General features: G+C 41.4%; 1 protein-coding gene across 8 annotated transcripts in view; it reads left to right on the forward strand.

The window, feature by feature from the left end:
* The window catches only part of ANO1 (anoctamin 1), a 73,092-nt gene extending 48,416 nt beyond the window's left edge, over positions 1-24,676 (forward strand). For 2 of the 8 annotated variants that reach the window (XM_048307503.1, XM_048307508.1), the window contains 18 exons: positions 1,736-1,800; positions 2,340-2,474; positions 3,785-3,945; positions 6,619-6,701; positions 8,297-8,308; positions 9,112-9,183; positions 11,005-11,052; positions 12,259-12,333; positions 13,736-13,937; positions 14,399-14,510; positions 14,661-14,718; positions 14,832-14,932; positions 15,060-15,205; positions 16,323-16,475; positions 17,661-17,713; positions 19,318-19,502; positions 21,138-21,243; positions 22,159-24,676. In XM_048307503.1, the coding sequence (XP_048163460.1) occupies positions 1,736-1,800; positions 2,340-2,474; positions 3,785-3,945; positions 6,619-6,701; positions 8,297-8,308; positions 9,112-9,183; positions 11,005-11,052; positions 12,259-12,333; positions 13,736-13,937; positions 14,399-14,510; positions 14,661-14,718; positions 14,832-14,932; positions 15,060-15,205; positions 16,323-16,475; positions 17,661-17,713; positions 19,318-19,502; positions 21,138-21,243; positions 22,159-22,413 (2,022 nt within the window). In that variant the 3' untranslated portion in view covers positions 22,414-24,676. The remainder of the gene's footprint in view (positions 1-1,735; positions 1,801-2,339; positions 2,475-3,784; positions 3,946-6,618; positions 6,702-8,296; positions 8,309-9,111; positions 9,184-11,004; positions 11,053-12,258; positions 12,334-13,735; positions 13,938-14,398; positions 14,511-14,660; positions 14,719-14,831; positions 14,933-15,059; positions 15,206-16,322; positions 16,476-17,660; positions 17,714-19,317; positions 19,503-21,137; positions 21,244-22,158) is intronic. The other 6 variants (XM_048307504.1, XM_048307509.1, XM_048307506.1 and 3 more) reach the window with 3 other exon arrangements.

Genomic DNA, 24,676 nt, shown 5'->3' on the forward strand with positions numbered 1-24,676 from the left:
GTAATCTTTTGGTGCGTTTTGGCATGTCTCTCTGGTTTCTTGAAGCTTTCTTTAATCTTATCCAGTGCTAGGCTCAGCCTGTGCCTTTTTTTAACAAGAAAATTAAAGATTTGAGGCCTAGAAATGAAGTAAATATTTAGGTCTAGTATGCTGATCTCCTCTAATCATGTCTTTGAAGCTGTGCTTTGAATATCAGGCTGATAAATGTCAGGATAAATGAGATAATTCATTTGTACTTTAGACACAAATCTGGTTTCGAGTTGCATTAAACTAAAACATGGCACTGATGCAAAACCTCCTCAGCTTAGTGTTTTCCTGATACGTCTGGCCAGCTTAGATCACAGAAAAGGAATCTAATTTCCACCATAAACTTAGTTTTAAAAATGAAATCTTAAAAAAATATATATAAAACAAAGGGGCTTAGCTAGTGCTGCATGTGCATGTTGAGGTGTCCCAGATCATTGCCTCCGAGACACAGGCAGTTGGCCTTAAACTTTTGGAAAATGTGGTTGAAAGAAACCTAAAGCAGAATAAAAATAAAGTTTGCAAGAATGTTGCTGTTTAATAAAGGCCTGCTGTTAAGTTTCAGTTCCTGCTCTTACTGTTGTAAGGAAATTATTAATGGCTAATGACTTTGGGTTGCAGAGGGGAAAACCCACAGCCAACTTATATTTTTGATGTCATATTTCTGTAAAAGCTGAGAAGTTTCTTGGTGTTTTTTGTTGTTTTTTTTTTTTTTAATGAGCCAAGCCATTTGTATAAGTACAGCTTGGAAATTCTCTGTTAGTGGTTTGGCAGGAGAATTCCAAAATTGCTCTAGGAATGTTGTTTGCTGTGGGACTTCTCTGTGATCAAATGTGACCAGGAGGAATGGGCATGGGCCGTGTCTCTGGTCTACCCTTCTTTTCTCCGCTGCATTTCACTGGAGACATGTAGGAGTTTGACATCTGTCAAGTTTCCCATGATAAAATAGCCTGGAGTTCAGGGAATAACATCCTGTTTGGTCTAGGAACAAGATTAATCCTGTTGTCCTCCCTATACTGCTACTGGTTTTGGTCTTGGTTCCCCATTGAGTTTGATTTCTTGTTCACTCTGTTGGCTGAATTGAATAAGGGAAAAAAATCAGGTTTGAGAAGCACTATTTATATATTTTACAGAATAAAGGATAAGTTGAAGGTCTCAGAGGAACCTGTTTTTGTGAGGGATTCAGTTTTGCAAATCAGTAACGGGGATCATTGTTTCCCTTGGCCCATATCCTGACAAAAAGGAAGACTGGAAATCATTGTCTTCTTGTGGTTTAAAGCTGAAAAAAATCTTAAATGCAGCCTTTGAGGCACCTCAGCCCCGCACCTCTTGCTGGATGCTGAATTATATATTTGTTGTAGCAAAATGGCCTGAAGTTGTGTCAGGGGAGGCTGAGGTTGGATGTGAGAAGGTTCTTCCCCCAGAGGGTGGTTGGGCCTACGGATCACAGAGCCAGCATTGCTCTCCCTGGACCAGACTGTCCATCAGTCTGGCTGCTGAAGAGCCTTTTAATGTGCTGGAATTCATCACTCTGTTGGAGCACGCCAAACCATCACATTGACTTTTAATACTTAATGCAGGCTGCATGTGTTGGCACGATTTGGGCTGAAACCCTGAGGTGGTGAGGCCGGAGCTGTGGGCCCTGCAGCCGCCCGAGGAGAACCCACTGGTGCTTTAGCTCTCACCTTTCTCTTGCCCTTCTGTTTTCCAGCTGCTGTGTGAGGAGTGGGCGAGCTACGGAGTGTTTTATAAATACCAGCCCATCGACCTGGTGAGGTGAGAGTTCAGCCCTTGGGGTCGAGTTGCTCCGGGGCAGAGCTGAAGCTCTGCAGGGATGCTCGTGCCCGTGCCAGAGAGTGGGAAATTCACTGGGAGAAAAGGAGTTCTCTGGGAGTTAAAATGTGCTGATATAGCCCACACAGTGTGAAAGCTTGCGGGGGACATATTTTTAATTAATTTTGTTTGCTCATGATAAGACCTGAGGCTCTCTGATGAAAATGAGGTGCCTTTTTAAGAGGATTCACTCACAGAAGGTCCAAAGACACCAATTTGCACAGCAGAAACACAGTGGGGGGAAAAAATGACCAGTGGGACAAACTAGTTTTCAGGGTGCCTGTATCTCTGGATGGACTCCAAGCATCATGAGAAAGAGAGTCCTCTGAGAAGAAAAAAATTCCCACAGGTCATCAGATCTTCCTTTCTCCATGCCTAATACAGATGCGATTCATAATTTTAGCCACGTTATATTTTAAGAAGTAGGAAACATTTCTCTCTCTCTCTCATTTCTTTTTCTTTTTTTTCTAAATGTATTTCAGAAAATACTTTGGAGAGAAGATCGGGCTATATTTTGCCTGGCTGGGAGTTTATACACAAATGCTCATTCCAGCTTCAATTGTAGGGATTATCGTTTTCCTGTATGGCTGTGCAACTGTGGATGAGAATATACCCAGGTAAAATGGATGAATAAATAGATTCTGTTGTTGGAGGGCACTGGAAGCTCAAAGTTGCTTTGCTTTAGAAATGTTTTGTCAGTAATATCCAGGCCGAGCACAACTGAAATTGTGGTTTCTTGTTCCTGCATCTTGCCCTGTCCCACCCACATCCTGACACCCCAATCCCTGTTCCTGAGGTCTGTCTATGTGTGCTCCTAAAACCCTCCATCCTCACGCTTTATCTTTTGGAAGCTGTGCTTAAAATTAATCCACCTCCACAGGCCCCACTGATCTCAGCTTCCAGTAAGCCATGGAGCTTTCCCAAGGGCACAGAACAGCCCATTTCTATCTCATTAGCATTTATTGCTAATATTACTTGGGGAGTTTGCATTGATGTCCTAAAAATAATTCTTGGCCGGTTGCTCAGGTGGTTGTTTCTTTTTCCCTAACTCAGATCATTATGTTAAAACAAACCAGCAAAATTCTGCTAATGAGGGGGTTTGGTGCTTCCCAGCACAGAGTGCTGAGGAGGGCATTGTGTGACAGAGAGATGCATCAAGAATACACATCCCTCAAATAAGCTACTGTGATCACATCAACAAAATCTGGATGTCCTCCTACTTTTAATCTTTTAGCAAGTTTCGTATTAGAACATTTTTAAAGCCCTCTGATTTTGCATTATTTGCCCTGCATGCATCATCAGCTGGAGATGCAAATTACAGGGTTGTACAACGAGCACCAGCCCTGAATAACAAAGCAGATAATGGATACCAAAAAATAGATTAAATTTTTTTTTTGTTCGTTAAGATTGCTTTGTAGTTCTTCCAACAGTTGAAGTTGAAGTCAAAGGGAGGGTCACTGTTGCTATTTCACAGATGGAGCACAGAGGAGATAAATTGGTTGAACTCCAGTCTCTTGATGTTCAGCACTTCCCTTGTACCTTATCTATCACTGTAGTTTGTATTTCAAAACAAGAGTGTTTTATTTTATTTTTATTTTATTTTATTTTTATTTTATTTTATTTTATTTTATTTTATTTTATTTTATTTTATTTTATTTTATTCTGTAAGATCTTAGAGTAGAAAGCATAGAGCCTTATGCCTTTCTTAATGTTCCCTCTTATTCCCTGGAATGGAAATAGAGCTGGGGAAGGAGGGAGGGAGGGAGGGAGGCAGCCTTACATGAGGATTTCAGCCCCTGCAGCGGTGTAGAATTGGATCCAATGATCCTACAGAAACTGCTGCTGTCCAGAGGAGAACAGATGACCAGAGCACGAAGCTGGAGCCATCCTGACCGTGCTGTTCCCTTCTCTTGTGGCTTTGTTGCAGTATGGAGATGTGTGACCAGAGCAACAACATCACCATGTGTCCCTTGTGTGACAAAACGTGCAGTTACTGGAAGATGAGCTCTGCTTGTGCCACTGCCCGTGCGAGTCATCTGTTTGATAACCCTGCAACTGTCTTCTTCTCAGTCTTCATGGCTCTCTGGGGTAAGAAGATCTATGCCTTGATGTTAAGCTTTTAATTATTTAAAATACAACAGGAAGAAACAGAGGAGATAAAGCAGTATATTTATACACAGGCAGTTAATGATACAAAGAACCTCTCATTTTCTTTTTCTTCTTCTTCCTTTTTTTTTTTTCCTTTCCCATGAAACTGTCACACCCAAATTTATATTCTGGACTGGAGGTTAAAATTCAAAAAGTTGCTCAAGCTGAATAGCAAATGAAATTGTTAAGCATCTGTCATAAAACTGCTGCGTGGTATGTCAAAATTTCATTAAAGGGATTGCACAGCTTGCCAAAAAAAAAATCTCTTTGCAGAGCCAGCTTCCACTTTAGAACATTAGAGAAGAAATGTATTAATGTACTCGGGGGTTGAGGGGAGGGCTCCGAGGGGAAGTGTAATGGCCTTTAGCGTCTTCAGGACAAACCAACATTGATTCCCGAGTGTGCTCCGAGATGCAATTAGGTTTATCAGCAGGCAGACATCATGCAAGGAGACTGGGAAGAGGGAACAGTGGTAGAGAGGGATTTTTCCTGATCCTGATGCGGCCCTCGTGCTTTGAGCCCTTTCTGGGCATCTCTGGCACTTGGGTCAAAATATGAACCCTCTCATGAAAACTTTGTGAGGATGTCTTCAGGAATGGTTTGGAGGGCTTCTCCCCTCCCTGCTGGAGGAGGGATGGGGAACCTCCCTTCCCCAGAAATGGGCTCTGGGGGAGAGGAGCTTTGATGGCCACATATTCCCAGCAGCACTGAGAGCAGCACAACCCTGTACACCTCGTTGTGAATTAACATAACCTGTTCTGGATTATATTTCATCCCAGTAATACACCCTGAGCTTTTATCTCTTCCAGTACACTGGGAACTGTTTGTACATTACCATTCATCTGAACTGATTTAAGTACAATTGAACATAATTTAATTTAAATTCTTGGCCAAGGTCTGTGGTTGGGATAACACTGTTTTAGCTGCAGCACTGAGAGCTTATTATCAGGTACCACAAGGAAAGTCAAATGTCAGCTTTAGTCTCCCTCATTTTCCATTATCGTGAGCCCCACATGGATCTTGGCATGTTGTCCTGTTGTCCAAAAAGTAACAGTTTGTCTCACTTTCCACAGCAAGCAACTATGGGTCTCTTCATCCATTTTTTTGCACTCTTGTGCAAAGTAAGGCAGATTGGCAGAAGCCGGGTTCTGGGCCCTGCACAAAATTTGAGAGGGTTTTGAAGTGGGATGTGAAACTCCTCAAGCTCTTTGGAGTCAACACAAAGCTTTGTTGTGGTACAATACCATATAAAACAAATGTTGTTTCAAAGAGGTCTTTTTCAGCTGGAAAACGAAGAACTTTCTCCACCTAGTTTTGAATTTGTATTTTTAAATTCATGTGGAGTTGAAGTAGGAGAGTGCAGGTGCTTGTGGCAGAGTGGGGGTGCAGCTCCCTGGCATCTTCCCCCAGGGCTCCTGAAACAACCCAGCATTCCAGACACTGTCCTCTCTCTCCTTTTGCCCTGTTGTAAACCAGTGCCACGGGAGGCTTTCCAGCAGCCTCTCATTCGTTTTCCATCTTTCTGGCTGTAAATGGGAGCCGCAGCCCCCAGCCAGCGTGAGAACTGCCGGCGGCGGCGAGGAGAGGGGAGGCAATTCCAGATCCCTGACAGGGACCCTCTCAAGACACAGCTCTGGCCATCCTGATTCACAGGAAGCCTGTGGCTTGTGAAGGGCCTCAGCTGTAGCTTTTCCACGTGAGAGTTTCGCTTGGAAGGCGAATGAATGTCATGGCCCTAGCCTGGCTCCAGTCAAGAGGGTGTCCTTTCCTCTCTGTTCAACTTTGTTACCCTCTCCCTGCCTCTGTTTTTTCTGGATATGAATGTTTCTGAGCACATCTGTTAATACTCACTGTGGGAAGCTCCCCTGGGAGCACCATTTCTTGGTAGACTTGCCTCTTTCATAATCACTTATTTATTATACAACGCTGGTGTATTCCCAGCATCTAAATATGTCCTCTGAGAACTCGCTCGGTCTCAGGGGCAGATAGACTGATATAGACTGGGATCATTCATTGGGACTCAAGAACAGCTTTAGTGAGGTTTTTTTTCCTCTGAGCCTTCTCCATCAAATAGAAAATAGCCAGGTTTTTAATGACTGAAACTCTTAAAGGCTTCCTCTTTCACAGCCTGCCCACATGCAGCTTTCACAGGAGTGTTTGGGTTTGGGTGTGATGTTTAGAGGCAACCACACTATTGTGACCACTAGATGGATGTGATTATAATGACATTAAATTGCTCTATCTTGATATCTTTGAGGGAATAACTCTACCGTCAGTACAAGTGAAATCATTCCTATTTTGTACAGGTAAGACTCAGGTTTTCTGGACTCACAGATGAAACGATATGCAGTTGAAGACCAACAATATCATTAGTCACAAGTACAAATATTTAAATAAGTTTGGCTGCCTGACTTTCTTAGACCCCTTAAAAATTACAGGCATCTTCCTACCTGAAGCTGTGGATGTAACAAACACCCTTTTTTCAGCTTACCTGGATAAAACATTTGGCTCTTGGCACATCAGTGTTTCCCAGCCAGACATGACTGCTGAATAAAAGAGAGCAGAAATGAAGTTATGTGGTAATATGTGTTATATGTTAAACTGTTGTTTCAGCTGCCACCTTTATGGAGCACTGGAAGAGAAAACAGATGCGCCTCAACTACAGGTGGGACCTGACTGGGTTTGAAGAGGAGGAGGTTTGTCCCTTCAGTTCTGACTCTTTGCTTTCCACTGTGCTGTTGCCCTGACTTTGCAGACTTTGCCTCGTGTTCCTGGGAGGGTACCATCCTTTAGAAGGAAGGAAAATCCCTATACATGAACTATTTGAGGTTTTTGTAGCAAGAGCATGACTAGTCCAGCCCTGTTGCCATGGGAACATAATTGTATAGCCACAAAAGGTTTTTTTTTGGAAGTGTGTAGTGGGGTCACACCTAGCAGTGTAGGCATGGAATATACAGCTCAGACCTTCTGCTGGGCTGAAGTCAGGGTGCCAAGAGCCAAGGACCTCGTTCATCACACACTGCTGTAAATCAGAAATGAGTGCATTGAAGCTGATAAAGTTACAGCGCTGTAAAAAAAGCACTGAAAAATTCCTATTAACTTTAACGATGCAGGATCAAGCCCTGACTCGGAAAATACCTCAGGAAGCATTGCCAGACGTGGGCTTGAGGCATGGGGAGGGACACGGTGTGGAGGTGGTGGAGTTTTTTGCAGTGGCTAAAAAAATGTAATATCCCTGGCCAGGTTTATGCTAAATCTGCTAAAGAGCATAAAGGAGAAAAGGGCCAAATCTGTATGAAAAAGAAGATCTTAAAAATCAATGAAGTTTTAGAAGGAAAGGAGAGAAAACCCTCAGTCAGCTGAGAAACTGTTTCCCACCTTTTTGGTTTCGATTTTGCCGCTTCGCAAAAAATAAAGGAGACACCTTCCCGGAGCAGAGCACAGTCCCAGCCCCCAGCCTTGCCCTGCTGCTGTTATTAAAAGAAGTATGAGCTCCCTTGTCACGTCCCTAGATGTCCTAAACAGATACACAACAAGCACTGCTCACGTGCAACACAAACCTCACCAGCCCTGGGTCTGACACCCTGCAGCTCGCTGAGCCTGGCACAGCCGTCGCTCCCCTCGCCCCCAAAGCCTTTCTGCTGGAATTATCTCCCCTCAATATGTTTATCTGCTCCACAACATATTTAGGTGCCCTGTGCCAGCAGCCTCTGTGCTGGTCCATACCTATTTACTGGGAGAGAATATAGGGATTTATTTCCTGGACACTATATACTCCTTTATTTTTGGTAACTTGTTAGCATACATGAAAGGGGAGAGGATTAAGTGTATCTTTCCAGTGTCTGAGTTCAGAGCTCTGCACAGCCAAACCAGCAGCTGTCAATACAGTATATTTTATTCTGTGTTTTGGGCAGTGATAAAGAATACAGTCACGGGTTTAGCACAGAATTTAAGATTCTCCTGTTTCTGATTTGGGGGGAAACTTAAGCTAGAATCATGTTGAACAGTCGGGGTTTTGAATGAAATGCTAAAGCCCAAAGTATCTCATTTTCTGGTGGTTTTAGGGATGCCTGGTTCATACAGTACTTTCAGTAATGTTAAATAATATGGAACATGAATAGACTGGTTTTTCTCTGGTAGTGTCTAACCATCCACTGTAACTATGTTTGCTTTATGTAATTTTTAATATATAAATACAATATGACCTGCAACGGTTCAGTAATCAAATTTTTGTTTATTTGTTTTATTTGTTTTTTCTTGGTTTTCGTGGTTTTTTTCTGGTTTCCTGAAGGAGGCAGTCAAGGTTTGGAAAACATTTTTTTTTTTTAAATCACTCCTACCTTTTTTATTCCATGTCTACTGATGAATGCCATCTTTTGATCTCCATTTCTCCTTTTTCAAGCATCAGATTTTCTTTAGAACTCCCACTGATTGCTTTGCCTTTACACCTTTCCCCTCTCCACTTGTTCAGACTTTTTTCAGCTCCGTTCTGTTTCCCATCCAATGCATAATTTTGAATTCTGACTCTTTTATGAATGCGTAATTATCGGGAATTCTGAATCCATGAATCTTCCTCAATCTTTTGGCTGTCTCTTACTTCCAAGTGTCTCCTGCACCTTCTCCTGCAATGCAGATGGAGAATCTGTGGATGCTGTCCAGGACAGAATTAGGGGAACACCCCACCTGACAATTTTATGGGATCCCAAAGCCAAGTATTTTGCATACTTACAGCAGAAAAATAATCCCCTCATGAGCTGAGGATCACTGAAATTAGTAACTGACATTTAACTTTTATCAAAAATAGAGGTAATAAAATCCAAGCATCATGAGCCATTCTGTCTGCAGGTTGCACTGCATATCTCATATATTAAATTTAATCTGCACATTGCTGTCCAAATCATTCTGCAGTTGCTGCTGTAGACACAAGATTCAACATTTTTTTCGTTATAGTCAACTATCAATTGACATGAATGACATACCAAGTGAATTGGAATTCAGTTAGAAAACCCAGAAATTACCAGGAAATCGACCTGCAGAGAGTTCATCTGTAGCTGATAGAGAAAATAAGTAATGTTGCTTTTTAATTAAATATGACTTCTTTCACAGGATCATCCAAGAGCAGAATACGAAGCGAAAGTTTTGGAAAAATCCCTGAGAAAAGAACACAAACATAAAGAGGTATGGTAAAAGTATTCATTTATTTCACTTATGAAAAAGAAGGTTGTTACAGCAGGCAGTGACCCAAGACTAAGAAATAGGTAAAAAATAGTCAATGCTCACTGTGTTTAAATTCCAGGTGTCTTCATCTATGCATGAGATGCTCGGGGTGTGCCAGGCACAAGACCTGATTAAATCTAGAAATGCCTTTACTAATTAGATTCAGGAGTGTGGCTCAGGGAAACTGATTGAGCCTCATCAAAGAGGTGCTCCTCTAATGCTAATAAATCAAGTTTGAGAAAACTATGACAAACCATCTTGTTCCGTGCAGTAAAAGTACCTAAAGCCTCTCAGGAGAAGTTCTCTCTCTTGCTGAACTTTCCCTGCAAATAAAAATATTAATGAAGAGTACTGCCTTTTGAAAACACAGCTTTCCTTTTATCTCACTGAGCGAGGCAGTGCTCACTTACGCTTGGAATTTGCTCTTTACACCAGTGTGACAAAGGGGCTGCCACTCATCCCAGGAGCACCTGCCTCTTGCCAAGGGATGGTGCAATCCCTACAAGCAGCTTCCCTGCCCTTTCACTGGGGCTGGAATTCCTTTCCTGTCAGCAGCAGAAAGATTTGGAAAAGCTCCTTTTCTCCTGGCCGGTCCTACCTGAGGTTATTTCCCCTTCGCTGCAAGGATTGAGCCATTTGTGTGCCGTGGCTTTAATGACAGAAGTAGAAGCTCCAGCATAAAACCAAACCTGTTGGCAGAATTTCCTCTCATGTCTGTTGCCAGCGGCACCACAGCGTGGAACCATTCCCTAAATTGGGATTTTATGACAACCCTGTGAAAATACAACTGCAATAACAAAGCTTACATGATACACTCTTCAGGGGCAGCACGTAGAGATGGGTGTTAAAGTAAATTTATACTTGAGTACCACTGGGCTCCTCTTAAAAGATGCTACAGAGCTGCTGGTGGTGTGTTCCCATTAATCTATAGGATGCTGTGTGTCAGTGGTTCGGGGCCATATGCAAATCAAATCCCTTTTTAAGTCCCTTGCAGAAGAGAAACAATTTGGGTTGCTGCCCAGTGATAGGCTGGGTAAATGATTTTGAATACAGACTTTACTGTATTCTGCAAAAAACCTGTAACTTGCTGTACTTTTGAGTATAATCAGAATTCAGGTCTTAAATGTGGAAGGCTAATCAGACAATTAATGAATGGTGACCCTCTAATATTGTAGAATGAAAGTTGAGCAATTAAGAAAGGATTTTTTTTTTTTTTTTTTTTACCAGACTATTTATAAGTTTTTGGGCTGTGTTCAATTTGGATGTTACTAATTTGAGAAACGTGAGAAAAGGAGGTTTTTTTCTGAAAGACTTGATGGTTATCTTTCATTGGGATCTAGTGTATTAAAGTTCAAATTCAACAGTTGTAAGATGACTTGGAAACCTTCTTAAAGAAAAAATATCTAAAGCTGAACCAAAATTGCTTATAGCTTTTCCAAAAGAAGCCCAATTTAAAACAAAATTAAAGGAAAAAGAAAATTTGGACACTGTTTATACATCATAAAAGAGAAAGCAGAGCACAATCCTGTATTTAAAAGGGAATATCCTTTTAGGATTGCCTGATGTTCCCTAGGATTTGGGGCAAGCGTTTGTCTTTTGTTGCTGTTAGGCTTTATTAACTTAAAGCTGAAACACCAAGCCCTAAGCAAACTAACAGAGCATTCACTTGTGCTAAAGTGCTGTGCCAGTAGAGAATATGGAATTAATTGATGGAATTAATTGAGCAGTGCTTTGTAATGCCATATTGCCCGACCCTTTTCTGTTTCCTTTGACTGCCATCAGAAGCACCGATATTTTCCAGAAGAGACAGCAAACAAATGGAGACAAAGAGTTAAGACAGTCATGGCTGGGGTGAAATTGGTTCTTTTTATTCAAACTTATGAAGAAACTCAAATTATGAGTAATTATGGAAGACACAAATCAATTTGTTTTTGGCTGTTGAACCTTTGTTTAATATTCACATTCAGTTCTGGGTTTCTTCCCCTTCCTCCCCTTGTTCCTTCAGCACTTTTTGGGACGCTGTTCTATGAGTTGGGAATGGCACTGCATGGCTAATCTTAGATTTCCCATCTTGGATGTTCTGTTTTGCAGTGGAGCATGGGCCATGTGTTGAAAGAGTCTCTTGCACTTCCCTGAGACAATGTGCATGTCCTAAAAATAGAATTTGAGCAGTATTTTTATGTGCATTACAACGTGTGCATCATCTTCTGCCATGTTTCTTTTGTTGTTGATTTTCTGGTGTTTCGAAACAATTCCGGGCATCCAAGTTTGTGAAGGACTCCAGAGGAGCAATGCTCTTGTAAACGAATTTCTGGAAGCCAAATTCAGGCAGGGGCTGATTGGCTGGATCAAGGGAGTTCAGAGAATATAGACTTGTTATATAGAAAATCACAAAATGGTTTGGGTTGGAAGGGACCTTAAAGATCACTTCATTCCAGCCCCCCTTCCATAATTCCTCTTAGAGTAGTCCATTGAATACTGTGGGAATAGCCAGGTAAAATTAAAAATCACTCATATCAAAGGAATTTCAAGTCTTACCACCCACCAAAACTAGATCTTCCCTGTCAACTGAGTGTTCACCTTGGAGCTACTCCATAGCATGAATTAATTTAATACCTAAATCTGTATTTCAGTGGAGCCAGCTGTGCAACAGCAGAGCTGCAAATATTAACTGTGGAGGAAGAGAGGAAGGAGGGGGATTTTTCTAGGGAAAGCAAAAGAAAATATTTAACAGCAAGAGAGACCTTACTTCATGGTTTATGACAGCCTATTTGCATGTTTCCTTCAAAAAGTACACAGAAAAATCTGATTTATTTATACTCCCAGCGCAGGCGCTTGACCAGTCTGAACCTGGATACGGAGTAAACAATTTGCCTCTGTGGAATTGTGGCTGTAAACACTGTGTCTGCATCCTCTAACTGGTTGTGGTTTTGCCAGCCTTTTCTTCCCCCTTTCTGTTTTCATCACATGTGCAAAATCACACTCTCCTTCTTTATTAAATGTATGTTTTTTTCCCCCCTCAAAAAAAAATTCTAGACGGATAAAGAGAAGCTGACATGGAAGGACCGTTTTCCAGCCTATTTAACCAATTTTGTTGGCATCATCTTCATGGTAAGCATCACCTGGCAAAACCTGAAATTTTTATTACTGAGTCGTTGTAAGGAAGGGAAGTGATAGAAAATTTATCAGGTGGACATGCATCCCAATGGCTTTCTCCCAGTGAAAAAATTCAAACATTTTATTGGTTTGTGATCTAAAATATTTTCTAGAGCTTGAATTTCTACTTTGCTGTCTCTTTCCAATAAAGAAAAAAGAATACTAAAATAGGGTGGGGGAAAACAAGGTGACAGAAATGGAAATTCCCACCACCACTGATGGGATGAAACTTAAAAAGCACAGAGAGGCCTCTCAGAGAGTGGTCAGGAAGTAGAGACCAACATAATTTTTATAATCAAACTTTTGGAAAGAAATGACGTTGCCAGTTGCAATCATAATTGCAAGGATTTTTAATTAATCATTCAAATTTGGAGCTATACCATCTAACAGGAGAATTGCAAACAGAGCACTTAATTCAAGGAAAAGGTAAAATAATGATGAGAACAGCCTTCTTCCATTTGCTGATAAAGCATCAGCATTTAAAACAAATGTTGACAGAAATAATAATAATTCAAGTCATGGAACAGATTGGCAGAGAGATAAATAGAAGCTTAAACCCTTTCCAAAGGTAAAATTCACCAGAATAAGTCAATTAATTTGGTTCCTTGGGATAGGGATTTTGGTTTAGGGTTGGGATTTTTTAATTTTTGTGTTTTCAGACATCGGAAATGCAACAAATCTCATATTTTCAGCTGAAGAATCAATACTTTTTGAGAACCATGCTTTAAAATCATTCCTCTATTTAAGCATTGAAAAGTTGAGAGGGATTTTACTGTGCCAGGAAGTGTGTTGATTTAATCAGATTTAATTTCAGTGTGTGATTATGAAAGCACAGCGAGCCTGAGTAAGGGATTTGAAGGCTGGTGTGTAGAGTGCAGCTGAACTACTCCTCTTTGTTTCAAATTTGGCTTTTTTGGTATATCAAAGAGGAAATTCCGTGTGTATATGCTGCTGGTGTTGGGGCCGAAAACAAGCACACTAATACTTTTAATATTAGTATTTATATTAATTACAATTATTATTTATATTCATTAGCAATATACAGTATTTTAGAATTTATTTATTAGCAATATGCAGTATTTTTTAATACTGCTAAGCAAGGAGTTTACATTTAGGTGCCTTAAAAAAAAAAAAAAGCCTTTTGCCTGTGATTGTGGCATCATGGTGTCTTTTTTTTTCATGTGATCTTCAAGTAACAAAAGAGGATCCTTTCCCACAGTTCCTCAAAGCATTAAAGCAGAAATGGGGGGGCTTGGGGTGTGGCCCAGAGGTCCCTTTTGTAAGGTTATTTCTAAATCCCAAAGCAAGCGTTGAAAGGTACATCTTTGGTAAGGTTTTGGGCGGTCCTTCCTCGTAGGTCGGGCTGACGTTCGCCATCGTGTTCGGAGTGATCATCTACAGGATCTCCACGGCCGCTGCCCTGGCCATCAGCTCCACGCCCTCAGGGCGCTCCAGTGTTCGCGTCACCGTCACCGCCACCGCCGTCATCATCAACCTGGTGGTCATCATCATCCTGGACGAGGTGTACGGCTGCATCGCCCGGTGGCTCACGCAGATCGGTGCGTTGGAGCCCTCAGCTTGCTGAAAGGGGTTTAAATCAGAGCACCCAGATGACTGGGGCTCATGAGCAGAGGCAGGGACGTTCAAATTTGTGGCTAAAATGCCACTGTAGAACTTTTTTTTTTTTTTAATTATTTCCAAAAAATTATCCATAACAAAAAGGTCCGGAAATCTTTTCAGGTTAAGTTTTCGCCCATCTACAAATGATTGTCATGAAGGTCAGGCAGGTGTGGAATGCAACTGGAATTGCTGCTGTAATGTGTCTGACTGGTGGGATCCTCAGCAAATTGACCACTGACCTCAGTATAGCCACAGCTTTTATATATACATACCTTTATAAATATATACCTTTGTTTAAAAGGTGGCTGATGTTGTCCAAAACCCACATTTATAAGATCTTGAAATGTTTCCAGGTAGGATAATTCCTTAACATTTCTCTTCCATGCCCCATTGGTTCCAGAGGTACCAAAGACCGACAAGAACTTCGAGGAGCGGCTGATTTTCAAGGCTTTCCTGCTGAAATTTGTCAACGCCTACACCCCCATTTTCTACGTGGCTTTCTTCAAGGGCCGGTGAGTCATGAAAGGGCTGCTTGGGGTTTCAGCTTGTTGGAGGCCTTTTCAGGCCTCAGCTTTAGGTGGTCCCACTCCAAGGCATCAGGAATCAAATACGGAAAGTATAAAATCCATCTGATGTTTATAACTCTAACCATTGTGCCCTAGATTTGTTGGACGTCCAGGAGACTATGTCTACATTTTCCATTCCTTCCGAATGGAAGAGGTAATTGAATTTCTATCCTGTCTGGGATCGTGTTGGATGGATGGGAGCACCCTCTGCCCCTGCCACAGGGGTGGAGGAGGTGCTCTGAATGACCTCTCCTCTGTCCACCCCAGTGTGCCCCAGGAGGTTGCCTCATGGAGTTGTGTATCCAGCTCAGTATTATCATGTTGGGCAAGCAGCTGATCCAGAACAATTTGTTTGAGATCGGCATCCCGTAAGTAGCAGCTTCTGTTCGATTTTTTTTTTTCCAAATTATTGTGCCTGTTAATGTAAAATAAGTGGGAAATGAGCACTGAGTGAGCAGAACGGAGTGCTCAGCAAATGATCTCCATTTCCCTCAGAAAAATGAAGAAGTTTATAAGATACTTGAAATTGAAGCGCCGGCGTTCTCTTGACCATGAAGAGCACATGAAGAAAAAGCAGCGTTACGAAGTGGACTATAACCTGGAGCCCTTTGCTGGACTCACCCCTGAGTACATGGAAATGAGTGAGTGGAGGTGGAAAGAAGGCGTTTTAAACCGTAATTATCGTGACTAATTGGGGTGGAGAGCTGAGCTTTTTGAGCTGTACATTCAGCAGACAGTGGATATGAGATAACTGAATTATTAACGTGTGCAGTCTTGGACTGGAGCGTGTTTCAGCCAACCCTGGCTGCTGGAGGGCTGAACTGTGCTCTCTGCTGTTCACAAGCCCTTACTTTAGCACGAGATTTTAGATATTTTCTTTGGAGCCATGTGACATGTCACTGTCAAGTTTCAAATGCAAATGATTAAGTGGCATCTACTCAGGATTGCGAGGCATATTTCACCATCAGTTGAACCCTGCACTGGAAATAAGTTAGTTCAGATTTGATCATTTCCACACCTTTCTTTTTTTTCCCTGATATCTGAACTAAATCTGAGAGCCATGCAAGTCTGTAGACCAGGTTCTACTTGACAGATCACACAGAACTTTTTTTTTCAAGTAATATCTTATGTTGAGTGAGACAAATTAGAATATCTGGTGACCTTGATGTTCAGAGTATTTGAAGCAGATGGGAATTCAGTGGTACAAACTACAAGGCCATGCTGCCAGTTCCTAAAAATAAGAAAAAGTGCAGTTACTGAGATCAGCATGTGGAAGTAACAGGAGAAAGATGGGCACTGGCAGTACCAGGATGAGCATGGCATCCATGCAAAAAGCAAATATGATCCCAGGTTATAGGAAGCAAGTTATTCCTGGCAGAGGCACAGAATCAGCCATGTCCTTTCCAAAGCTTCCAGTGGGATTGGTGAAGGCCAAAAACCTGCCGGGGGAACATGGCAAGTTGAGGTAGAGCCAACACAGAGGTCACTGCCATAATCTCACTCCTTCAGGTGACTCCTGTGCCAGCTTTGACCATGGAAAAAATGTTTTAGGAGCTTCCCCATCCTTCTGGTTACTCTTGCCTTGCTTTTTGCAAGTGAAGCAGCCATCAAGCAAACTGTGCCTGACACAGAAAATGGGATTGAGTCTCCCAGAACTTGCCACCTTGTCAGAATTTAGGGGCTGGCACTGACATGGCGATGGCTGCATTTGGTAAATACTGGCAACAGGCACTGAAATGTTTTGTTTTTTCTTTCCAGTTATCCAGTTTGGGTTTGTAACTTTGTTTGTTGCCTCCTTCCCGCTGGCACCTCTGTTTGCTTTATTGAACAACATCATTGAAATCCGTCTGGATGCCAAGAAATTTGTTACTGAGCTGAGGAGACCGGTAGCTGTGAGAGCAAAGGATATCGGTAAGTGGATATAGCTATTGTACCCCTGTTTGTTTATTCCTGGATTGATGGCAGGATGTTGTTATGCTGAGATGGTTTCAACAACAGGGAGATATTTATAAGAAAAGTCAAAACATTCGACTGTGGCTTACCCGTGAATTGTCATAATTTATTGGGGCTTTACCTTTAAAATAGGAAGACCAGAGCTTTAAATTCAGATGAATATTTCATTAAGTAAGCATTATCACTTTTGAAATTAAAATGATCAATGCTATAGAAAAATATCTCACACGGTTCTGACAACACCAGCCCTTCCTGGCAATGCAGTTTTCATGCAGAAGCAAAAATTTCCGCATTTAAAAACTCTGGACTGGCCTCAGAAATACCGTTGGGAATGAGAGGAGACTCAGAAGTCTGTGGGTAAATGTATCCCTTTGTCCCTACTCGGCAGGAATGTCAGAAGGGTGAAAACTGCAGTGGATGGAGCTGGAACTGGGCTCTGTGGCTGTGTGGGGACAAGAGCACAGTCCTGCCCTTACAGGGGGGCCAACACCTATGGGTGCTTGTCATGAGGGAGCTGCTTCTCCCAAATGGTGGTTATTTATAACTAAAAAGCTCATTAAAATAAAAATAAAAGTAGAAATAAAATAATTGTCCTTGTTACAGAGCCAGGCAGCAAGAGCAGAGAGATTTGTCTGTTATTAAACTCTATGTTCATCCTACTGCTGTACAGGCAGAGTCTTTCTTTTTTCCCTTGGGCTCATCCTTGTGCCCTAGGATCATCCTAGACTTGAAGAACGTGTCCTGTTTTGCCATGACTTTGTTTTGGAGGTGTTTTGTGGCTCCCTGATTTGATGCAGCAGGTTCAGGTTGCTGGTGGAGATGATAGGGAGGGTGATGTTGATTTTTTTGATTGTGATGGACGTTTGATTGTTTTTTTAAATTTGTTTCTGAGAACGTATTCATTGCAATTCATTGCAGTTCAATCCCATTCTTCAAACCTCAAAAATATAGGTGCCAAAACACAGTTGGGCTCCCTTTGCTTACAAGCCATTAAATTAATTTTTTATAATTTGTTATTTTTCTATTTAAAATATCATTCTAGCTCAGCACAATCACGCACGCTCCTAACTGTGTGAGCTGAAGATGTAATTAATCTAATTTCAAGAACTAGAACAGCATTGACATGCTTGTCTCCTTCCTTAGGAATCTGGTATAATATCCTCAGAGGTATTGGAAAGCTTGCTGTCATCATAAACGTAAGTAAATCAGCATGAATTAAATTTGAATTCAATAGGCTGGCTTTTCCATTCTGCTCCATTAGTTTTACTTCAGCACAAATCCCTTAAATCAAGTGAAAGGATAAGATTTAGAAACTTTTGGAAGTATTAGAGGATGAGTTGCTGTGTTTATTTTCAAGCTGTGATAGCAGTAGGAATAATGTAAAATAGTAACTAGTCATTGCTGCTTTTTTCCAGAATGTTTTCATGAAACAGTTTTGCCCTTCAAACAAACACGACCACAGCGGCTTACTTTTACTCTTGTGAAGTACTATCAGTAGGATGAGATGTATTTTTTCATTTCAGCACTGTTTTGGTTAAGATGAGAGTCAGTTCAGCTCCTCAGAGTGCAGAATCCGTCCATTGAAAATCTGCCCTCGAGCTGCTTTGCCCCCACTCCGAGAGCTTGGAAAATCCTGAAAAAAATTGAATTCAACGTCTTACACAAATTTAGCAGGCCTTAATGTATTAATGCATGTACTTCTGTGCTATTCTATATGAATAGACACCCACAATGATCATCCTCCTCACACCCCAGCTGGGGAAAGATGAAAACAAAGGCCAGCTGAAGTTCAACACGTTTGCAATGCAGCAAAGCAGGGGCTCTGTAGCGCTTATGGCCACATGGCCATGGACTCCCGTGGGGGTTTTTATGTTATCCAGACTTGCAATCCCTTCATTTTGCCCCCGGGGTTCTGCTGTGCTATGGCAAACTCATTCTTTTGGTTGTTTCATATGCTGCCTTAGCTTGTCTTCCCCATTTCTCTTCTTTTCCTTTGTAAATAATTTCTCTCTGTTTTTCTCTTTCGGTCTGTGTAGTCTCTCTTCATCAATACCCTGTGTTATTTTTCCCTCTTTGATCAGTGTACTGCTCCTCTTTACCATAAAATAAGTAAAACATTTTGTACTGTGTTTGTTCCACATGTACATGAGATTTATGCCAGGGGCAATGTTTCATAATGATGATAAACGAGGAAGGCTAAAGTCATGAGGAACTCAGCCCAACTGGCTGTCGTGCCTTTTCTCCACGATCTTTTTTAGAAAATTTTAAATAACTGGATGAAATGCAGCTTTTGTGACCATAAAAATACAACTGGGCTCAGTCTCCTCATGCTTTTATCCTGATGAAGTTAAGAACCACATGCAATTAACGTCCTTTTGCAATGCAATGAGACTTGGAAGAGTCAAATCACCATCGGTTGTTTGCAGGATGGAAAAGCAGCTGGAAATCAATCAATTGGACCTTGTGCAAGGCACCAGGGAGAGGCTGTGATGGGGACACGGGGAAGCAGAGCTGTGGTAGCTCTCCCCTGGTGCTGGGGGGTACAGATGCTCCATTTTTGGGGGGCTCAGGTTGTCACCCACGCAGACACCTGAGCTGGTGTGGCACTGCTCCGGGGAATACGCTGCACCTCGGGAGAGTGGGCAGTGAATAATCCCTTGCTGGTGCAGTGGATGCTCCACTTTCAGGGCCCCCAGGCTCCCCTGAGTTGTGTGAGTTGTTTGGGCGAGTCATGGTTGAGGATGTGATGAACTTAAGCTCTGCCTGGGTACTGCGCTCACTCTCTACTCTTGTGGCTCAGGCATTTGTGATCTCATTCACATCCGACTTCATTCCACGCCTCGTGTACCTGTACATGTACAGTGAGAATGGCACCATGCATGGCTTCGTCAACCATACACTATCCTCTTTTAATGTCAGCGATTTCCAAGCAGGAACAGCTCCCAACGACCCCCTGGATCTTGGCTACGAGGTTCAGATATGCAGGTACTCTCTTGAATGATCACTAACGTGAAGGGTTTTCACGGCTGGCTAAGAGTGGGGCAAATTCTGACATTCCTGGGGCAGGGTCCTTGTATTTTCAATGCCTTTTTTAGCACCTTGCTAGCCTTTTGTATCAGATGGATCCACTGCCTTGAACATCTTGCCTACATATCAAGTAATCACAAGCCTGAATATGATTTACTGCTTATTTGGGGAAATGGAGATTAGCATTAGTTAAATTCAGTGCTTGTCCATGCAAAGATTTTTATTATTATGGATTCCCTTTTCCAGGAACGGAGACAAATAATGATAAACAGCACAATGATGCTTTAAGGGAAGAAAATGATGTCACTCTGATGTCATGTCATGATATAATGGCCATGACCTCTTTTTTTTTGTCCAGTTTCCAATTCCTGATGAGAGCAGTAGCATCCTTATCTGCACTGGAACTTAGGATTTATTTAAAGTGTCATCACACAGGAGAAATTTGCATGGCTGTGACAATTTCTGTGTGTTCTTTTCATGTTTAAAGGAAAATTATGGTTACCTATTTCAGCTTCTGAATTCTTAAAACGGGGGGCCAAAGCCAAATCTTACAGTGAAAGCGCTTAGACCAGCAGAGCTGAAAGGGGGACAATGGAGGGAGGAAAAGGGAGAGGAGAGCAAGGAAGGACGAGATATTCCAGAGAAGAAAAAACCAAAGATGACTTTGATCCACACATACTAAGAAAATCACACGAACTGACCAAGTAAAAAACCTTGCCTTTGAATGGTATTATTTTATATTACATTCTTCATGCATTTGAATAGTGCAAGTTAATATGCTGAAATGACCTCTAAACAGAAAATTCGCTCCGAGATGAAAGCAAAACCAACCCAAACTGCATTTGTAGTAGCTTTGCTTGTTTTTACTTTCTCCTGGTTTCCTCCTGCTGCTCTCTGGGCAGAGGTTAAGCAAGGTTGGCAAACACATTTCAGCACAGAATGGAAGTGTTGGCATCGTGATCCAATACCAAAAGGCCAAATTTATTTGCTTTCCAGTCCCAGCCTCTGCCTTCTTCCAAGCCCATCCGTATCCCAAGGATTTTAAAATCATTTGAAAATGCAGAGCCCTATTTCTTTCAAAATATTGACAGGATGCTGTGGTTTTGAATTTAATGTATTTTTGTTTGGTCCTGTTAATCAACACATAGATTTTCTATTAGCCATAAATAAGGAAAAACTCTCTTCTCTCCACATGGCAAAATTTAGCTTCAATCTTTTGCTAATCATGTGTTAAACATTTTCTATGAATCTGAGGTCAGTATTTTTGTCTTTAAAATTAGTTTGAAAAATATATGTTGTCTTTTTACCTATCTTAAAATAAAATACATCACCTGGGCTGTGTAGTTTACTCTGTCTTATGCAAAATTGATGTTATTTGTAGTAATCAGAGGGTATTAAGATGTATTAAGCTTTAATTTTTGAGTAAAACTGGAAGGCTAAGGGAGACTTTCAGCTGTGTCTCGTTTCTGAAAGGTTAATACAGTGAACTTTCTTTTAGACAGTTCCATTTATTGTTTGACTGTTTGTTGATAATTCCTTCTGGTGCTAACATTTCTGAATTGCACCCCTGATTTACTGAGTCTTGTTTCGCAGGTACAAAGATTATAGAGAACCCCCCTGGTCTGAAAACAAATACGACATTTCTAAGGATTTCTGGGCTGTCCTAGCAGCAAGATTGGCATTTGTGATAGTTTTCCAGGTAGGTTACACTGCAGGCACTTGGAAATAAGTTACTGGGCCAAAGAATTATCTTCTTTCTCAGTTGTTTCATGGAAAAGGCAAAGAAATTTGCCCGTCTTCATCACCCTCTTTGTCCCACCCACCCAGCCAGGCATTGCTATATCCTCAGGGGAACAATTCATCCCCAGGGATTCCCTGAACTGGTTTGATGCAGAACTTAATGACCTTAGAGAACAGCAAAGCACCAGGCTGATACTAATTAGGTCCCACCAATTTCTCCCATAGGACATCAACAGTTTCACTGAAGCAGCATAAATTTAATCCAAAATCGTTTTCAGAACTAGCCAAGAAATGAGATTTTCAAAATTTTCCCAGTTAAACTTGCATCTGAATAAGAAGCCAAAATCTTGTAATTTGTCCTTAAAAGACATTATTTAATCACAACAGTGATGCTGCTTATTGTGACAAAAGTGTTTTAAGTCTGCCTTATCTGAATAACTTGTTTCAAAACTTTTATTGGGTTTTTTGATTAAAAATTATCTTTTTGGGAAAGACCTCCCTTTCCTTGAATCAAGGTTTTCCAATCAGAAGAGTTTAATTGGAACGTATTTTACCAATTTTTGCCATTTTACCTCTTGTACTTGTTTCTGCCTTCCTGATGTAAACCTCATGAGCCACTCACCAGTGACAAATTCCTTTGGATTTCTACAAGGCTGTGTCAGGATTGGTTCATAAATCATGGAGGTCTATGATGTATTTCTCTACTTCTAGCACACACAAAGCAGTTGAGGGGAATTTGGTCAAGTATTCCAGATCAAATATTGTACTCTCTTCATTTTTCCTTCCTAAGCCCACAAAAATCAGCCCCTTTCCTTTCCCTACAGCCTCCCTTTCATTTACGCTCACTGACACTTTCTCACAACTTCATTTTCAGAACTTGGTCATGTTCATGAGTGAATTTGTTGATTGGATTATCCCAGACATTCCCAAGGACATTAGTCAGCAGATTCACAAGGAGAAAGTTCTCATGGTGGAGGTCTTCATGAGGGAAGAGCAAGGGAAGCTGCAGATGCTGGAAACCTGGAAAGACAAGAAAAAAGGGGAAAACTGTAACAACCACAGCCCCAGGCTCTCCAGGAGCCGCAGTGGGAGCTTGTCCTCCTGCCATTCCTATCCTCTGGACGTCTAGAAGAGGAGGGAGCTGAGTCTGTCAGGGCATTCCAGAGACAAAAGCCATGGCGCCAAGGGCAGGACTCTGGTCATGGACACCCCGGTGCATGCTGAAGGATGTGCTGCCATTTCGCTCCCATCTTTGTGAGAAATGCCCTTCTTGCAAACACGGAGGACCACGGTCTATTTCTGACAATGTTGGGTTTCTGTTGGTTTGGTTTTTTTCCTTTTGCACAAGCAGTAATGCAGGGAGTTTTTATATTTCATCCGTAGGTAACACTATCGATGTTGGCGTGCATTGAGAAATGCAGGTACTTAGGACATCTTGCTAGAGATATTCTCTGGGAATCTGATCTTAGCCTATCAATTATCTAACAAAATAAAGGTGAATTCGAAGTCATAATAATAATAATAATAATGCTAACTTGAACTATTTTTTGGAAACCCAGGTTTGAAGGTCCATGGGGTAACTTGATAAATTATATGCAAAATCAGTATTCCCTAGTATTCCATAAAGCCTACCAGGCTGACTTGCTTCCCAAGGCTGGCTTTAGCTCAGTGAATCTGAGCTTTGGAGTCCCACTGGAGTGACAGGGGGCACTTGTGGCAGCCTGCTGTGTCCCCCAGGCCCTCCCCGGGGCACCGCTGCCTCCGGAAACATCAGCGCAGGGAATCTGGGAAGTGCTTTCTTAGCAGCAGCAGCAGCACAATTCCAGAGATCCCCCAGCAGGTCCGTGGTCACGGAGCATTTTGTTAAATGAGCACACGGAGAGCTCCAGTGACTCTCACTGCCCTGCCAAGCACTCGGACACTGCTGTTGCTGAGGAAATTCCCTTTTTTTCCCCCTTGTTTCAGCACATCCCTGTCCCAGCCAGGCTTTTCCCTGTAGCCCTCTGGAGCAGGAGAAGGGAGTACTTGCACCCGTGTTTCACAGCCAGTGCTTCCCACAGACTTTCTGCTGTTGGCTGGCATTTCCCAGAGGCTGTGCCAGAGGAGTAAATCCCAAATGCATCCCACTCACTGTCTTCAGTGGAAGCTTTGCCTGCACTGGGGCTGCAGGACCAGACCTTCAGTTAGTTACAGGACTTTTCTTTTGTCTTAAAATCCTTTATCTTTTGTACAAGGAACTTTTCCTTAAAGTATAAGTCTGAAATCCGTACCTACCACAACTAGTTAAATCCCACCAGTACAGCTCTTTTTAAGCATAATATGTTTTAGTTTTGCTTTGTCGACCGATGAACTGCACTTCCAAATAACATTGGTGCAATTAACCTAATTTCTTTTTATTGCTTTGTCTTGTCCATGGCACTTGCATTACAAAACTGAAAAAGAAAATAAAAAGGAAAGATTTCTTTAAAGTCTAACTACTGTATGGTTTGTTACAAAACCAAGCTGTTTTCAAGAGGAGTTAGTTATTTCTTTTGTTCTTTTCTTTTTTCTTCGCCAAACTAATTTAAAGATTAATGCTAGAAGTCTAAAAAGAATGCCATATATAGCTTTTGATATATTTATTTGTTTTAAAGTATGTGATAAACTTGATATTTTTCTGTAGTCTGTCCAAAGAAGGTACCAGAAGAGAAATTATGTGGAAGAAAGATAAATGGTATTAACCAAATATTCTTGAAGCTTATTTAAAATACTGATCCAACCAAAGATTTTTATTAATAAAGGGCTTATATTTTGTTAAATCTTGTTTCTGTTGTATTTTGACTTGCAGGAATGTCACTATTTTTAAAATTTGTAACTTAGGGTAGAGTGTTGCTGCAGGGCCAAATCCTGCCTGATTTATTCCCACATAAACACAATGCCTGGCAGTAAATGTCAGGTCCAGGTCAGTCCCAGTGACTGCAATAGGACTGGGAGTGGGGATAAATCAAGCAGAATTCTGTCCACACATTTTGTTGGAAACCTGTTCTTCCTCTCATTCCTCGGTAGCCCAAAAGATCCAGGAGAAAGCCAAACTACCTATTCTGAAGAGAAATCTTAGGGATCGTCCTTGAAGGGGATTTAATCTGTAAATACTGACGTGAAGGTATTCCCAACTTAATACTGACATTCCTGTAAATGGTGGAACTATATCCTGAACACATACTTAGCCGAATTTTTCATCATTTGCTGAAATCATGGAATAGTAACAGTAATGCTTATACTTTCTTTTGTACAGTAAATTGTTTGAAATGGAATTTTGTATATAAAAATCTGTATTACTACTTAGATATCTATAAAATTCTTTCATGGAATCATTTTTTAAAGAAAAGCAAATATATACTAAATCTGTTTTA

This window comes from Corvus hawaiiensis, chromosome 6 (assembly GCF_020740725.1).
Source record: "Corvus hawaiiensis isolate bCorHaw1 chromosome 6, bCorHaw1.pri.cur, whole genome shotgun sequence".
Taxonomy (NCBI): domain Eukaryota; kingdom Metazoa; phylum Chordata; class Aves; order Passeriformes; family Corvidae; genus Corvus; species Corvus hawaiiensis.